Source organism: Cryptomeria japonica, chromosome 2 (genome assembly GCF_030272615.1).
Source record: "Cryptomeria japonica chromosome 2, Sugi_1.0, whole genome shotgun sequence".
NCBI classification, from domain to species: Eukaryota; Viridiplantae; Streptophyta; class Pinopsida; order Cupressales; family Cupressaceae; genus Cryptomeria; species Cryptomeria japonica.
In genome coordinates this window covers 177,527,242-177,544,958 of record NC_081406.1, presented here as the reverse complement: position 1 = coordinate 177,544,958, position 17,717 = coordinate 177,527,242, and the positions used below count along the sequence as shown (strand labels likewise).

The 17,717-nt window shown below is 35.3% G+C and overlaps 3 protein-coding genes across 3 annotated transcripts; all 3 read left to right on the top strand.

Moving 5' to 3' along the window:
• The first annotated feature begins 5,947 nt into the window (after positions 1–5,947).
• LOC131859629 (patatin-like protein 2) lies at positions 5,948–6,837 on the top strand. The gene is made up of 4 exons (XM_059213605.1): positions 5,948–6,001; positions 6,124–6,345; positions 6,468–6,643; positions 6,738–6,837. Exons 1-4 carry the CDS (start codon positions 5,948–5,950, stop codon positions 6,835–6,837), a joined length of 552 nt encoding a protein of 183 aa, XP_059069588.1.
• Positions 6,838–14,664: 7,827 nt separating this feature from the next.
• LOC131859625 (patatin-like protein 2) lies at positions 14,665–16,139 on the top strand. The gene is made up of 6 exons (XM_059213597.1): positions 14,665–14,796; positions 14,890–15,080; positions 15,177–15,351; positions 15,435–15,596; positions 15,697–15,762; positions 15,885–16,139. The coding sequence occupies exons 1-6, from the start codon at positions 14,665–14,667 to the stop codon at positions 16,137–16,139; spliced, it is 981 nt and encodes a 326-aa protein (XP_059069580.1).
• Positions 16,140–16,215: 76 nt separating this feature from the next.
• On the top strand, positions 16,216–16,649 carry LOC131873716 (patatin-like protein 3). Its single transcript, XM_059216898.1, has 2 exons — positions 16,216–16,404; positions 16,499–16,649. The coding sequence occupies exons 1-2, from the start codon at positions 16,259–16,261 to the stop codon at positions 16,596–16,598; spliced, it is 246 nt and encodes an 81-aa protein (XP_059072881.1). The 5' UTR covers positions 16,216–16,258; the 3' UTR covers positions 16,599–16,649.
• Positions 16,650–17,717: the final 1,068 nt, after the last annotated feature.

The following is a 17,717-nucleotide window of genomic DNA, read 5'->3' as shown; positions in this document are numbered from 1 at the left end:
AAAGTCTACATATGGAAGCTTCTTTTCTTACTGTCCAAGGTGAAGTAATTCATTACCATCAAAGCCACATCCTTCCTAATGTAGAGGAGATCGTCCCTGTTGTAGCCACTTTGTTGCTTGGAAACTCCCTCTCTCCGTTCAAAAAGCTGGTCAAAGTCATCCTCGTAATTCCCTTCGGGATTTTTTGGGAAGGACACATCATCAAGGTCCAACCTTGTCACCTTCCTAGAAGTCCTTGTCAAAACCACAAAAGTAACACTGCCATTGTTCACGTTCCTATTGTCCCAAGCATTAAAAAAATTAGGAGAGAGCTTAGACTCATGGCTAGTCATCCATTCAACATAGTTATATAGGTTCCCTTTAATCTCCCTGTCCCACGCCTCCTCATTATTTTTGAATTTGGAGCAATTGTCAGGTTCAGTGTAAATCAAATAGCCACCCATAGTTGCAAGATATAAAACCAAGTTGAGGAACTGGCAAGCTTGGGGAATATAGTGGTAGGTAGTACCATCAATGATTTTTAAATCTCACCAACTTAACCAACAAGGAAAGGAAATGGCAAGGTGGAAAAGTTCAAAAAATCCAACTTTGAGATTATGCATCATTAATTGATGAGTCCTTCAAGATCATGGCACGAGCCTCCACCGGTATTTCGTGCAAGTGGATGCATATTTTAAAATTATTAACATGCGCGCCCATCCCCTACAACTTATCTTCCACACAGTTGCCTTCCCATCTCATGTCACAAAACCTGACGTCTCCCAGAAAGGAAGGAGCTCGTGACACTTGGCAATGAGAGAATTAATTTTCCAATCCGGTTTTGTTTCCTTTCTAAGCATCCTGATGGTATTTCTTAAGTCACCTTCAATAATGGCACACTTAAGTCCCTTTTTCCAAGCCATGATCAACCCATAATAAACAACTGCCACTTTAGCCATATTGTTGCAACTCAATTTTTGAAGTGTTTGTGGAATTGTAGATCCCTATAGGTGGTTTGTTATTATGGTAGATTCCTATATCTCTTTTTTACGAAAAAACCAACGAAACGTGAGTCATGTGAGACACAAACAACACTTTATCACGAAAACGTATGGTATTAAAATTTGGGGTTATTAAAAAATAATTATTTGGCAGCATTTAAAACATATATAGAAGGCCCAAACCTATACGAGTGAGATACACAAATGGCCATAAACATATATAATTTCAAGAAAAGGGCACGCTAAGAGTGTCAAATTAAAATAGATTTTTTAGTATCTCTTGCTTCCCAAAAACCAACGAAATCTAAGCCATGTGAGACCAAAAAAATGCTTTTTCATGAAAATATGAAGTATTAAAAAATGAGGTTATTCTCCCCAACCTGATCGACAAGAGACTTGTCCCTAGAAAGTTTTGTTCATCAAATCTGAGAAGACACGGACCCATCAATATCTTTACTGAGTAAGCTTTTCTTTTGAGAAGGTGATTAATGACATAAAAGACATCTGAGATCTTATCCGCCGCAACTGGGGATATTATTTATGAAGACAAACCTAATTCTCCTTCAAAATATTTATGATTACCATTTTCCAAATTAATTTTCATCGCGTCAACAACTTTGTGTGAAGGTTAAGGCAGTGCATTTAACATTTATTCCTTAAAAGTACAACAATGAGTGCCAACAAGTGATAAGTGCTCCCAACAGAAAGGTGGATGCCATCTACAATCCTCCTATATGAACATTGTTGACATCATCTATGAAAGCACGGGATAATGGAATGAAGAGCAAAATCCAACAAATCTGCAAAAACAAGAAAGCTAGATAATAATTAATTTGACATGTCCCGAGCCAAAGCCATAGCTAGGTCGATTTCCTCATTAGCTTCAATATGATTGAAGAAAATATAACCTTCAAGAAGTCTACAACCCTTATTCACCAAGGCATCTACCACGGTTTTGACTTCTCTAAAATAATGTGATATAGTTTATGCTTCAAACACTAGTAATAAACTCTAGGACTCGTACTTAATACACCTAATTTTCCAGCTTGGAGCGTCTAGCTTTTTAAGTGCAAAGATCATATACATAAAGTCCCCCTCTATGTTAAGATTCCTAACTCTGTATTTGATTGCCAATCTTCTCCCAAACACTAAAGCAAGAGCCTTCGCCCCGTTGTTAACATTATTTTGGGTTTCTTAAATGTGTAGAAAATTTGTATCTCTTAAGCTACCTCGGAAGTCAATTCTAATAGGGGGTAAATTGAGAAAATTAAGGTTGTTAGGCAATTTTTGATATCCCAACCAATGTGCCTTTGGTTGCATTTAGGACACTTGAGGTAAAGGTTAAAAGGGGTGTTTTAATTTTTTTGAGGGGTCGGATGGATGGTTTGTTACAAAGTGAAGGAAGAAAGAAGGATAAAAAGAGGGTTGCATACCGTTTTTATAGCTACGCAGCACACTCTTAGAGGTAAACCCTATTAATTTTATTTTGTTGATCTTCAATTTATTAGTTCTATTAACAATCGTGTGGCTATTCAAAATTAATCTAAATACAACTACTTAATTCTACAATGTTCCAACAACTAAATGTATATTTAAATTCGATGAACATCATATATATATATATATATATATATATATATATATATATATATATATATATATATATATATATATATATATATATATATATATATATATATATATATATATATATATATATATATATATATTTCGTGCAAGTGGATGCATATTTTAAAATTATTAACATGTCCGCCCGTCCCCTACAACTTATCTTCCACACAGTTGCCTTCCCATCTCATGTCACAAAACCTGACATCTCCCAGAAAGGGAAGGAGCTTGTGACACTTGGCAATGAGAGAATTAATTTTCCAATCTGGTTTTGTTTCCTTTCTAAGCATCGTGATGGTATTTCTTAAGTCACCTTCAATAATGGCACACTTAAGTCCCTTTTTCCTAGCCATGATCAACCCATAATAAACAACTGCCACTTTAGCCATATTGTTGCAACTCAATTTTTGAAGTGTTTGTGGAATTGTAGATCCCTATAGGTGGTTTGTTATTATGGTAGATTCCTATATCTCTTTTTTATGAAAAAACCAACGAAACGTGAGTCATGTGAGACACAAACAAAACTTTATCATGAAAACGTAAAGAATTAAAATTTGCGGTTATTAAAAAATAATTATTTGGCAGCACTTAAAACATATATAGAAGGCCCAAACCTATACGAGTGAGATACACAAATGGCCATAAACATATATAATTTCAAGAAAAGGGCAAGCTAAGAGTGTCAAATTAAAATAGATTTATTAATATCTCTTGCTTCCCAAAAACCAACGAAATCTAAGCCATGTGAGACCAAAAAAATTCTTTTTCATGAAAATATGAAGTATTAAAAATTGAGGTTATTCTCCCCAACCTGATCGACGAGAGACTTGTCCCTAGAAAGTTTTGTTCATCAAATCTGAGAAGACACAGACCCATCAGTATCTTTAATGAGTAAGCTTTTCTTTTGAGAATGTGATTAATGACATAAAAGACATCTGAGATCTTATCCGCTGCAACTGGGGATATTATTTATGAAGACAAACCTAATTCTCCTTCAAAATATTTATGATTACCATTTTCCAAATTAATTTTCATCGCATCAACAACTTTGTGTGAAGGTTAAGGCAGTGCATTTAACATTTATTCCTTAAAAGTACAACAATGAGTGCCACCAGGTGATAAGTGCTCCCAACAGAAAGGTGGATGCCATCTACAATCCTCCTATATGAACATTGTTGACATCATCTATGAAAGCACAGCATAATGGAATGAAGAGCAAAATCCAACAAATCTGCAAAAACAAGAAAGCTAGATAATAATTAATTTGACATGTCCCGAGCCAAAGCCAAAGCTAGGTTGATTTCCTCATTAGCTTCAATATGATTGAAGAAAATATAACCTTCAAGAAGTCTACAACCCTTATTCACCAAGGCATCTACCACGGTTTTGACTTCTCTAAAATAATGTGATATAGTTTATGCTTCAAACACTAGTAATAAACTCCAAGACTCGTACTTAATACACCTAATTTTCCAGCTTGGAGCGTCTAGCTTTTTAAGTGCAAAGATCATATACATAAAGTCCCCCTCTATGTTAAGATTCCTAACTCTGTATTTGATTGCCAATCTTCTCCCAAACACTAAAGCAAGAGCCTTCGCCCCGTTGTTAACATTATTTTGGGTTTCTTAAATGTGTAGAAAATTTGTATCTCTTAAGCTACCTCGGAAGTCAATTCTAATAGGGGGTAAATTGAGAAAATTAAGGTTGTTAGGCAATTTTTGATATCCCAACCAATGTGCCTTTGGTTGCATTTAGGACACTTGAGGTAAAGGTTAAAAGGGGTGTTTTAATTTTTTTGAGGGGTCGGATGGATGGTTTGTTACAAAGTGAAGGAAGAAAGAAGGATAAAAAGAGGGTTGCATGCCTTTTTTATAGCTACGCAGCACACTCTTAGAGGTAAACCCTATTAATTTTATTTTGTTGATCTTCAATTTGTTAGTTCTATTAACAATCGTGTGGCTATTCAAAATTAATCTAAATACAAGTACTTAATTCTACAATGTTCCAACAACTAAATGTATATTCAAATTCAATGAACATCATATATATATATATATAGAGTTGGATCAAAATTTCATGATAGTTTACTAGTGTATACATATAGAGAACTTCTTGTAAATAAAAATTTTCTTGTATTACTATATTGTGAAATTAGGAGAAGCTACAAAATAATTTCATTTATCCTAAAGACTAAAATAGGCATCATTAATCATGTTTATATCAATTTACTCGACTTCAAATGCTAAAGACTAAAATATATAGTGCGCATGATTCATCTTAATAGGAATACATGGCATCAAGGTAATTTTTAAGGAAACACGTAACTGTCCCACTTTATACGTCAAATAAAATTGAAACACGACACATCGTGTAATTCGGCAAAATATTTTTTACCAGATAGCCGACGGCTAGGAAACGAAAAAGACCCGAGAACAGTGTAATGTCACATTAAACATACTTTAATTTAAATTCTCGATGATGATAAGGTGGAGACGTGAAAAGAAAGGTTTGTTTATGGCATTTTCGGGCTGCTCGCAGACCGATGGATAATGATTATTTAACATGTTTTTATATAGAGCCATGTACCATGTGCTCGTAAGCTCCATCTATCCTCTATATATGCATAGTTATTGTAGGGGCAAATTCAATATAGCTAATTCCTTGTAAGTCTGTCCATACATTCTTCCAATTCTTGCAATCGATGTCGAATCAGGAGCTTCTTCCAATCGATGTCTCGGGGGTCGTGGGTGCTAGAATCCTGAGTGTCGATGGAGGAGGAGTACGGGGTCTTATTCCTGTGCAATTACTCAAATTCTTAGAGCACCAGTTGCAGGTACAGTTTATAAATTGTATTCTTTTGCTGCACAATTCATATAGTTTTATTTGCACAAATGTATTACTTACTGAAATGCTTCGTTTTTATCAGAAATTGGATGGGGAAGATGCCAGACTAGCAGATTATTTCAATATAATGGCAGGTACCAGCACTGGAGGTCTCATCACCACAATGTTAGCCAATGAAGATGAAGAATAGACGAGGATGATTCTTACGATGATATGTGCAGGCGAAAGTAGATCCGCTGAAGAATCCACATCTAATGGACGTATGCCTCTCCACAACTGCAGCTCCTACCTATTTTCCATCTCACCAGTTTACAACAAATTCCAGTGACGAAAGACCCAAGTTTTTAACTTAGTAGATGGAGGAGTAGCGGCTAATAATCGTGTAATGCCTGCTTGTATTATGAGTAGAGATTTTGATCAGATTTTTATTTCACATCAATAAACTATTATAAGGTTCTCACAACAATTTTCTAATTATGCAGACCTTGATAGCAATGAACTTAGTCACTCGAGCAGTTCATCAGGATACAAGAATAGTCGACAAAAAGGTATTGTATTGTATTGTATTTTGATACTATTTAGAATAAACATCTCATATAAAACGAATGCTTGATGCTGGGAAATATTAATTAGAAGCTCAACTATGTTAACCAGAGGTTGTTATTTACAGGAGCACCTTGACCACTTTGTTGTACTTTCTCTTGGAACGGGATTAGAAGAGGGTATTGAATGGGACGCAAAAAAGGCTGCCACATGGGGAAGCTTGAAGTGGATTACTCACGATGGAAGAACACCTCTCATAGAATCTATCATGAATGCAAGTTCAGACATGGTCAACATTCATACAGCTTTGATGCTCCATCATGTCAAAGAAAACTATCTTAAAATCCAGGTCTTTTTCATAGTTTCCAATAATGTTCCTTGAAACGATAAGGCCTCTAGATCTATAATTCTACAGACCATGTTTCTGCTGTAATTTTCTGTATGGTTAACATGTGGGCTTTCATACTGTAGGAATGGCAACTAAAAGGAAGCGAAGCAAAGATGGACCTCAGTACGGATGAGAACCTGAGGAATCTTGTGAAGAAAGGCCAGGAACTATTGGATAAGCCTGTTAGAAGTTTAAATTTGGAGACTGGGCGTCCTGAGACAGTGAAGAACGACTACACAAACAGGATGGCATTGACTAAGTATCTCCCATAACTCTCTAACTCTTCCTTCTATTTTGAGATCCTAGTTTCCTATCATTTTGTTCTCACCATAACTAATATTTCCACTTGCCAGAATGGCTAAACGACTCTCCAAGGAGAAGAAGTTGACGGATAAACGGAGCGCATCTTCTGCACTTTCTATGAATGGCCATAGTGTTGGAATAAACATCTGAACTTCTTTCTTCCATTCCAATCACACCTTACGCTAGAATTTTGTGTAGACTTTTTAATTATAAAACATATCCGGGTGTTGGTGAGCCACACAGCTGATTTATGTAGTGGTAAATACAGCAATTCAAGATTTAGCTGTGTTTTTGCCAACTAATAGATGTCATTTCACTGTGTTTTTTTTTTATAGCTAAATTATTATTTTATGTTCTCCAAATATTAATAGCATTGCAGTTGTGGACAACAAGGCAATGTAAGTTTTATATTCATTCCAAAAGTGCTTGGAGTGGATGCATAAACGTTCCCTACAACACTTAGTTGGGCATCTTCAAGGAATTGTCTTATTATTGTATTCTTTACTGATAACACTGTATTCGGGGAATGGTTTGTATTATCGTTGGATTAAAGAGTATAGATGTTATTATGATTTTTGTTTGGTTTTTAATAGTATTTTTAATTATAGAAGATTTGAAGTCAGTATTATTTGGATGCCTAAAACATTTAATACTTGATCAATCAATTATGATAAGAAATCAGAAATTGAGGGTATCCAGTCTTATCCTTATTATGTTTGTTCAACTAGTTTTATAAATAATAGATTCATTTAAAACGATTCAAATTTGACAAAAAAAAAAATTAAAATTTCTTATTTTATCCAAATTTTTTAATCAACAGAAAGCTTAATGTCAATCACTTAACATCAGATCATTCATGTTCAGTCCGCAGTGCAGAGCTATTGAATAGTGATGATTCCCCTCTACCATCTTGGAAACATATTTGTGTGCTTGCAAATTCCTTTCGTAAAATCTCGGAAGCAAAGTGGCGGGAACAACAATAATGGGGAGAAATATTTCGAGATGAGAATGTTAAGAAAACAGAAAAAAATTAAGCTTACAGCAGATTAAACAGAAAATACAAATTGCATAGAGATAACGAATCACATAATGAAGAAGTTGAGGGATAAACAGAGCGCATCTTTTGTACTTTCCGTGAATGACCATTCCAATGGCCATGGTGTTGGAATAAACATCTGAACTTCTTTCTTCCATTCCAGTCACACCTTATGCTAGAACTTTTGTGTAGAGCTTTTAATAAAAAAACATTTCAGGGTGTTGGTGAGCCACACAGCTAATTAGTGTAGCAGCAAACAACGCAATTCATGCCATGTCGCTCTGTCTTCTTTTCAGCTAAATGATAACTTTATGTTCTCAAAACATTAATTACGTTGAATAATTAGAGATTGACCAGCCAATATTGTAAGGTTTATGTTCATTCCAAAAGTGCTTGGAGTGGATGCATAAACGTCCCTTACAGCACTTAGTTGGGCCTCTTCAAAGAATTCTGTCTTATTATTGCATTATTCAGTGACAACATTGTACATGGGACTGGTTTGTATCGTCGTTGCATTGAATGTGTGACATGATTCTTCCATTTATAATGCTCCTTACAAGCTACTCATGGCATAGATGTTACTATTGTATTTAAAATCATTTTAATAGTTGATCAGCCTATCTTGTTCGATTAATTGAAATGAATTATTGTTTGACTTTAGTAATGCTTAGATTTTACTCTATCTCATTTATTTTTATAATATTAAATTTTTTAATTTTATGGAATCAAAATTAATGAGGATTAAAATTAAGATGAGGCATAATTAGGTAGAATAAAGATTAAGATCAAAGTTGAAAATAGTTCAAATATATTTATAATCTTTTTAGATAATTATAATAAAAAATTATATTTAAGAATAAATTTATTGTTATAATTATAGTTAGAGAGATTAAGTTGAAATCACAATTATATTATATTTTTAATTAAGATATGATTATAAAAATAATTAATTAGAAAGCATTAAATTAATTTAAGAGGGATTTTTTTTTTATAACTAAAATTATATAATCTTATTTTCACTATATAATGATTCAATTTAGGATTGAAAATATATAAAATACAATACATATAATATTTATTATTAATCAAAATTTTAAAAAACTATAAACTAGCTTTAAATATTTCAATTAATCATATTATAACTTGAATTTTAATTAATATTTACTTTAAGTATAAAAAAGTTGGATCTTAAAAGGTGAGTGAGTAAGGAACCAATCTGTCGTTTGGTTTATGAGAAGCCTCTTATTTCTCAAAATATTGGTCAGTGGGAGGGCAATGAGGTATTTAAAGTGTCATTTTTAGAGGAGCGAGTTTCAAGATATCTCTCATAGCTTCAAAGCAGGGCTCTTATTGGTAAGATCTGGAATTTCTCTCCAAATATTAATAAGCTTTCAAATTGGGGTCAATGAATTTTTTTATAACGATAATGGTAGTGGATTTTTTATTATGATATTTTCTATTAAGTCTGATCAAGATTGTGCTCATAGATGCAAATCTTGGTTTTTTGAGGGTCTTGGCTTGTTTACTCAATCATGGGTACCTAATTTTAACCCCCATTTAACCATAATAAATTTTTCCCTCTTTTGGGTATTTTGGCACTCTCTCCCATTGGAATATTGAGATTTGGACATCATTCAAACATTAGGAAATCAGATGGGCATTTTTCTGAGGTGCGATCTCCATTCGTTAGAACATGCAAATATTCTACTCTTGTTTTGTCTTCTTCTTGATCTGTATAAAATTCTTGTCAATCTATTGTTATTCAGCCTAAATATGATTGTTGGGTTCAACAAAATGTGATAGAAATAAGTTAACTATAGTGGATGAGCATATCGACAATCTAGGTCATTTCACCTTAGCCTATCATGCCACCCACAATGAAGAAATAAGGGTGTTTAAGGATTCGGTCTGTAACTCTAATCTATGTTCATTTGCATCAAATTTAGCCTCTTTCTCTATAATGAAATACATAAATATGTCTCTTGCAATGTTTGAAGAAGCTCCTTCTTAGAGGCCAACCAAGAATTCTCAATTGGTAGTCTTCACAGTGTCCTTTTTCAATTCCCCTTCCCTCAAATCTAATCTTAGAAGGTTTCTTTCAAGCCAAAGCCTTCTTCTGGGGTCTTCAATTCAAGTAACTGTTCCAAATTTTTCTTCTAACCAAGCTGTTACTTTGACCTAATCTCAGTCATGCTTCTGAGATAGAGTTCTCAGCAAGGATGGTTTTGTGTTTACCCCCATATTGTTTTGATTAATAAAGGTGGGATAGGCCTGTACCAATGCATAACCACAAAGTGACACCAAGAGTGGATGAGGGATGCACAACCAACCAAAAAAAACCCTACCAAACACAACAAAAACCCTAACAGGGAGAACAGATAGCCAACACCTAAACTAAAAAACCAACATGCAGAAGAAAAAAATTAAAAAAATGTAGGTCCACCAAAACACAAAACATCTCTCTCACACAGGCACCAAGTGATGGCCTACTACTTGGGGGTATCCTTGTCCTGCCAATCTTGACACAAACTAAGCACTTTATCAGAAAAAATAATTTTTTCACTTGAACTAATCCCAGAACCATTTAGGAGACCAACGCAGAGTCAGGGCTAGCCTTAATCATCAACGCACTGGGGCCGGATCTCGTGGGAAAGGAATCCATGCGCCATCATTCTTTCACCCTTCTCATTTCTATCTCATCATGGATAGCCTATAGGGAGGCATTGTTCTTGCTAGCCACATCTCTGCAAGCATAGTTGACCTCCTCAATTTTGTTTTTAAGGGCCCCCTAGGTTTTATTGACCTCTTCAAGCTCATGCTTGCTGCTCGGATTCTTTATCGTAGAGTCCATGTCTATAAAATTTCCACCCACCATTTCCCACTACCCCATAATGTCCACAAGATCATTAGCAATTTTCCAAACTCTATCCCCATCCAACTCATCAACCCATGTGTTGTCCCTAGCCTCAACCTTGGCTGTCGCCTCAAGCCCATTTTTCTTATTCATCGCCACATTCATTTGCATGAAGAGACATTCAATCAACTCTTCCAGAATTTGAGCGTCCTCATGCAGGTGCTTCACAATTTTTTCTACAGTTGAAGTGGTGCTCTTAACGTTGGAATTACTAAGGGAGGTTTAAGGGGGAGGACTAGGGTTTCCTTCAATCTTAGCAAGGGACGAATCCACCCTTAAGCTATCCGAGGAGCCTAAATCCTCCGAGGATAGAGACTTAGAGCCAGAATGAACAATCTCGTTAACCACATCTTGTTGTATCTGAAACTGGACACCCACATCTTGGTAGTAACAATGCCCCTAAATTTGGAAGTAACAATGCCCCTAAATTTGGAAGTAACAATGCCCCTAAATTTGGCAATTATAGCAGGGTTTTTCCTATTGGGAAACTTAGAACTAGAGTGAGGCATAATCTATTCTACAAAATTAGACGGGGTAACAATAAGGTAAATATTCAGATTTGTATCAGAGGTAGACCCAGCCGCAATGGAAGGGACCCCAATAGAGGGGGACAAAGGCAAGTAGAAACTATACACTCTCCATAGACAACCGTCGTGGAGAGGGGGTTTGCCCTTTTCCATGGATTTACAAATAGATTGAGAAAAATAAGACATAATCCAGAAGGGGAAATTCATTCATACCCCATACTGGAGATGATAGCATCGGAAAAGTCTACATATGGAAGCTTCTTTTCTTACCATCCAAGGTGAAGTAATTCATTACCATCAAAGCCACATCCTTCCTAATGCAGAGGAGATCATCCCTGTTGTAGCCACTTTGATGCTTGAAAACTCCCTCTCTCCATTCAAAAAGCTGATCAAAGTCATCCTCGTAATTCCCTTCGGGATTTTTTGGGAAGGACACATCATCAAGGTCCAACCTTGTCACCTTCCTAGAAGTCCTTATCAAAACCACAAAAGTAACACTGCCATTGTTCACATTCATATTGTCCCAAGCATTAACAAAATTAAGAGAGAGCTTAGACTCATGGCTAGTCATCCATTTAACATAATTATATAGGTTCCCTTTAATCACCCTATCCCACACCTCCTCATTATTTTTGAATTTGGAGTAATTATAAGGTTTAGTCTAAATCAAATAGCCACCCATAGTTGCAAGATATAAAACCAAGTTGAGGAACTGACAAGCTTGGGGAATATAGTGGTAGGTAGTACCATCAATGATTTTTAAATCTCACCAACTTAACCAACAAGGAAAGTAAATGGCAAGGTGGAAAATTTCAAAAAATCCAACTTTGAGATTATGCATCATTAATTGATGAGTCCTTCAAGATCGTGGGACGAGCGTCCACCGATATTTCATGCAAGTGGATGCATATTTTAAAATTATTAACATGCATGCCCATCCCCACCAACTTATCTTCCACACAGTTGCCTTCCCATCTCATGCCACCAAACCTGACGTCTCCTAGAAAGGGAAGGAGCTCGTGACACTTGGCAATGAGAGAATTAATTTTCCAATCCGGTTTTGTTTCCTTCCTAAGCATCGTGATGGTATTTCTTAAGTCACCTTCAATAGTGGCACACTTAAGTCCCTTTTTCCTGGCCATGATCAACCCATAATAAACAACTGCCACTTTAGCCATATTGTTGCATTGTTTGTGGAATTGTAGATCCCTATAGGTGGTTTTTTATTATGGTAGATTCCTATATCTCTTTTTTCTCAAAAATCCAACGAAACGTGAGTCATGTGAGACACAAACAACACTTTATCATGAAAACGTAAAGTATTAAAAATTGGGGTTATTAAAAAATAATTATTTGACAGCATTCAAAACATATATAGAAGGCCCAAACCTATACGAGTGAGATACACAAATGGCCATAAACATATATAATTTCAAGAAAAGGGCAAGCTAAGAGTGTCAAATTAAAATAGATTTTTTAATATTTCTTGCTTCCCAAAAACCAACGAAATCTAAGCCATGTGAGACCAAAAAAATGATTTTTCATGAAAGTATAAAGTATTCAAAATTGAGGTTACTCTCCCCAACCTGATCGACGAGAGACTTGTCCCTAGAAAGTTTTGTTCATCGAATTTGAGAAGACACAGACCCATCAGTATCTTTACTGAGTAAGCTTTTCTTTTGAGAAGGTGATTAATGACATAAAAGACATCTGAGATCTTATCCGCTGCAACTGGGGATATTATTTATGAAGACAAACCTAATTCTCCTTCAAAATATTTACGATTACCATTTTCCAAATTAATTTTCATGGCGTCAACAACTTTGTGTGAAGGTTAAGGCAGTGCATTTAACATTTATTCCTTAAAAGTACAACAATGAGTGCCACCAGGTGATAAGTGCTACCAACAGAAAGGTGGATGCCATCTACAATCCTCCTATATGAACATTGTTGACATCATCTATGAAAGCATGGGATAATGGAATGAAGAGCTAAATCCAACAAATATGCAAAAACAAGAAAGCTAGATAATAATTAATTTGACATGTCCCGAGCCAAAGCCAAAGCTAGGTTGATTTCCTCATTAGCTTCAATATGATTGAAGAAAATGTAACCTTCAAGAAGTCTACAACCCTTATTCACCAAGGCATCTACCACGGTTTTGACTTCTCTAAAACAATGTGATATAGTTTATGCTTCAAACACTAGTAATAAACTCCAGGACTCGTACTTAATACACCTAATTTTCCAGCTTGGAGCATCTAGCTTTTTAAGTGCAGAGATCATATACATAAAGTCCCCCTCTATGTTAAGATTCCTAACTCTTTATTTGATTGCCAATCTTCTCCCAAACACTAAAGCAAGAGCCTTCGCCCCGTTGTTAACATTATTTTGGGTTTCTTAAATGTGTAGAAAATTTGTATCTCTTAAGCTACCTCGGAAGTCAATTCTAATAGGGGGTAAATTGAGAAAATTAAGGTTGTTAGGCAATTTTTGATATCCCAACCAATGTGCCTTTGGTTGCATTTAGGACACTTGAGGTAAAGGTTAAAAGGGGTGTTTTAATTTTTTTGAGGGGTCGGATGGATGGTTTGTTACAAAGTGAAGGAAGAAAGAAGGATAAAAAGAGGGTTGCATACCTTTTTTATAGCTACGTAGCACACTCTTAGAGGTAAACCCTATTAATTTTATTTTGTTGATCTTCAATTTGTTAGTGTTATTAACAATCGCGTGGCTATTCAAAATTAATCTAAATACAAGTACTTAATTCTACAATGTTCCAACAACTAAATATATATTCAAATTCGATGAACATCATATATATATTTGGATCAAAATTTCATGATAGTTTACTAGTGTATACATATAGAGAACTTCTTGTAATTAAGAAATTTTTTGTATTACTATATTGTGAAATTAGGAGAAGCTACAAAATAATTTCATTTATCCTAAAGACTAAAATAGGCATCATTAATCATGTTTATATCAATTTACTCGACTTCAAATGCTAAAGACAAAAATATATAGTGCGCATGATTCATCTTAATAGGAATACATGGCATCAAGGTAATTTTTAAGGAAACACGTAACTGTCCCACTTTATAAGTCAAATAAAATTGAAACACGACACATAGTGTAATTCGGCAAAATATTTTTTACCAGATAGGCGGCGGCTAGGAAACGAAAAAGACCCCAGAACAGTGTAATGTCACATTAAACATAATTTAATTTAAATTCTCGATGATGACAAGGTGGAGACGTGAAAAGAAAGGTTTGTTTATGGCATTTTCGGGCTGCTCGCAGACCGATGGATAATGATTATTTAACATGTGTTTATATATCCTCATAATGATTATTTAACATGTTTTTATATAGAGCCATGTACCATGTGCTTGTAACCTCCATCCATCCTCTATATATGCATAGTTATTGTAGGGGCAAATTCAATATAGCTAATTCCTTGTAAGTCTGTCCATACATTCTTCCAATTCTTGCAATCGATGTCGAATCAGGAGCTTCTTCCAATCGATGTCTCGGGGGACGTGGGTGCTAGAATCCTGAGTGTCGATGGAGGAGGAGTACGGGGTCTTATTCCTGTGCAATTGCTCAAATTCTTAGAGAAGCAGTTGCAGGTACAGTTTATAAATTGTATTCTTTAGCTGCACAATTCATATAGTTTTATTTGCACAAATGTATTACTTACTGAAATGCTTCGTTTTTATCAGAAATTGGATGGGGAAGATGCCAGACTAGCAGATTATTTCAATATAATGGCAGTTACCAGCACTGGAGGTCTCATCACCACAATGTTAGCCACTATAGACCCGAATGACCACAAACACAATCGTCCTTTTAGTACCCAGAAAATTGAAGATTTCTACTTGAAGAATGCGAGTTTGATATTTCCTCAACCAAGGTTAGTAGCAAGTGATTGCAATATTTGGAGTAAAATTCTCTTGCAATAAGTATTTGTTGTGTTTACGCAAAACTTCTCTTGTTGTTGGACTCGTAGCAAATGGAATATTTTTCACGGCATTTTTGGTCCCAAATACAATGGCAAACATCTGGTCGATATCTTAGAACAAGAGAAATTTCACGAAAGACGGCTGTGTGATACGGCTACTAACCTGGTGATACCCACCTTCGATATCAAGACGCAGTTTCCTACAATTTTCGCCAGTCATGAGGTATTTCATTTTATTTTATAGGATGATCTTGAGTTATGAAGATGAAGAATAGACGAGGATGATTCTTACGATGATATGTGCAGGCGAAAGTAGATCCGCTGAAGAATCCACATCTAATGGACGTATGCCTCTCCACAACTGCAGCTCCTACCTATTTTCCATCTCACCAGTTTACAACAAATTCCAGTGACGGAAAGACCCAAGTTTTTAACTTAGTAGATGGAGGAGTAGCGGCTAATAATCCTGTAATGCCTGCTTGTATTATGAGTAGAGATTTTGATCAGATTTTTATTTCACATCAATAAACTATTATAAGGGTCTCACAACAATTTTCTAATTATGCAGACCTTGATAGCAATGAACTTAGTCACTCGAGCAGTTCATCAGGATACAAGAATAGTCGACAAAAAGGTATTGTATTGTATCGTATTTTGATACTATTTAGAATAAACATCTCATATAAAACGAATGCTTGATGCTGGGAAATATTAATTAGAAGCCCAACTATGTTAACCAGAGGTTGTTATTTACAGGAGCACCTTGACCACTTTATTGTACTTTCTCTTGGAACGGGATTAGAAGAGGGTATTGAATGGGACGCAAAAAAGGCTGCCACATGGGGAAGCTTGAAGTGGATTACTCACGATGGAAGAACGCCTCTCATAGAATCTATCATGAATGCAAGTTCAGACATGGTCAACATTCATACAGCTTTGATGCTCCATCATGTCAAAGAAAACTATCTTAGAATCCAGGTCTTTTTCATAGTTTCCAATAATGTTCCTTGAAACGATAAGGCCTCTAGATCTATAATTCTACAGACCATGTTTCTGCTATAATTTTCTGTATGGTTAACATGTGGGCTTTCATACTGTAGGAATGGCAACTAAAAGGAAGCGAAGCAAAGATGGACCTCAGTACGGACGAGAACCTGAGGAATCTTGTGAAGAAAGGCCAGGAACTATTGGATAAGCCTGTTAGAAGTTTAAATTTGGAGACTGGGCGTCCTGAGACAGTGAAGAACGACTGCACAAACAGGATGGCATTGACTAAGTATCTCCTATAACTCTCTAACTCTTCCTTGTATTTTCAGATCCTAGTTTCCTATCCTTTTGTTCTCACCATAACTATCATTTCCACTTGCCAGAATGGCTGAACGACTCTCCAAGGAGAAGAAGTTGAGGGATAAACGGAGCGCATCTTCTGCACTTTCTATGAATGGCCATAGTGTTGGAATAAACATCTGAACTTCTTTCTTCCATTCCAATCACACCTTACGCTAGAATTTTGTGTATAATTTTTAATTAAAACACATATCAGGGTGTTGGTGAGCCACACAGCTGATTTGTGTAATGGTAAACACAGCAATTCAAGATTTAGCTGTGTTTTTGCCAACTAATAGATGCCATTTCATTCTGTTTTTTTTTATAGCTAAATTATTATTTTATGTTCTCCAAATATTAATAGCGTTGCAGTTGTGGACAACAAGGCAATGTAAGTTTTATATTCGTTCCAAAAGTGCTTGGAGTGGATGCATAAACGTTCCCTACAGCACTTAGTTGGGCCTCTTCAAGGAATTGTCTTATTATTGTATTCTTTACTGATAACATTGTATTCGGGGAATGGTTTGTATTATCGTTGGATTAAAAAATATAGATGTTATTATGATATTTGTTTGGTTTTTAATAGTATTTTTAATTATAGAAGATTTGAAGTCAGTATTATTTGGATGCCTAAAACATTTAATACTTGATCAATCAATTATGATAAGAAATCAAAAATTGAGGGTATCCAGTCTTATCCTTATTATGTTCATTCAACTAGTTTTATAAATAATAGATTCATTTAAAACAATTCAAATTTGAAAAAAAAAAATTTAAAATTTCTTATTTTATCCAAATTTTTTAATCAACAGAAAGCTTAAAGTCAATCACTTAACATCAGATCATTCATGTTCAGTCCGCAGTGCAGAGCTATTAAATAGTGATGATTCCCCTCTACCATCTTGGAAACATATTTGTGTGCTTGCAAATTCCTTTCGTAAAATCTCGGAAGCAAAGTGGCGGGAACAGCAATAATGTGGAGAAATATTTCGAGATGAGAATGTTAAGAAAACAGAAAAAAATTAAGCTTACAGCAGATTAAACAGAAAATACAAATTGCATAGAGATAACGAATCACATAATGAAGTAGTTGAGGGATAAACACAGCGCATCTTCTGTACTTTCTGTGAATGACCATTCCACTGGCCATGGTGTTGGAATAAACATCTGAACTTCTTTCTTCCATTCCAGTCACACATTTCAGGGTTTTGGTGAGCCACACAGCTAATGTGTGCTTAAATATTCCTTTCGTAAAATCTGGGA

What these genes read in the sequence shown, in the direction of transcription:
- LOC131859625 (XM_059213597.1), top strand. Translation starts at nt 14,665, where the DNA reads ATGTCGAATCAGGAGCTTCTTCCAATCGATGTCTCGGGGGACGTGGGT. An exon ending in TCTTAGAGAAGCAGTTGCAG is followed by an intron (nt 14,797 to 14,889) that starts GTACAGTTTATA and finishes CGTTTTTATCAG; the next exon opens with AAATTGGATGGGGAAGATGC. An exon ending in CAATTTTCGCCAGTCATGAG is followed by an intron (nt 15,352 to 15,434) that starts GTATTTCATTTT and finishes TGATATGTGCAG; the next exon opens with GCGAAAGTAGATCCGCTGAA.
- LOC131873716 (XM_059216898.1), top strand. Translation starts at nt 16,259, where the DNA reads ATGGACCTCAGTACGGACGAGAACCTGAGGAATCTTGTGAAGAAAGGC. An exon ending in AACAGGATGGCATTGACTAA is followed by an intron (nt 16,405 to 16,498) that starts GTATCTCCTATA and finishes TCCACTTGCCAG; the next exon opens with AATGGCTGAACGACTCTCCA.
- LOC131859629 (XM_059213605.1), top strand. Translation starts at nt 5,948, where the DNA reads ATGAACTTAGTCACTCGAGCAGTTCATCAGGATACAAGAATAGTCGAC. An exon ending in AAAACTATCTTAAAATCCAG is followed by an intron (nt 6,346 to 6,467) that starts GTCTTTTTCATA and finishes TTCATACTGTAG; the next exon opens with GAATGGCAACTAAAAGGAAG. An exon ending in AACAGGATGGCATTGACTAA is followed by an intron (nt 6,644 to 6,737) that starts GTATCTCCCATA and finishes TCCACTTGCCAG; the next exon opens with AATGGCTAAACGACTCTCCA.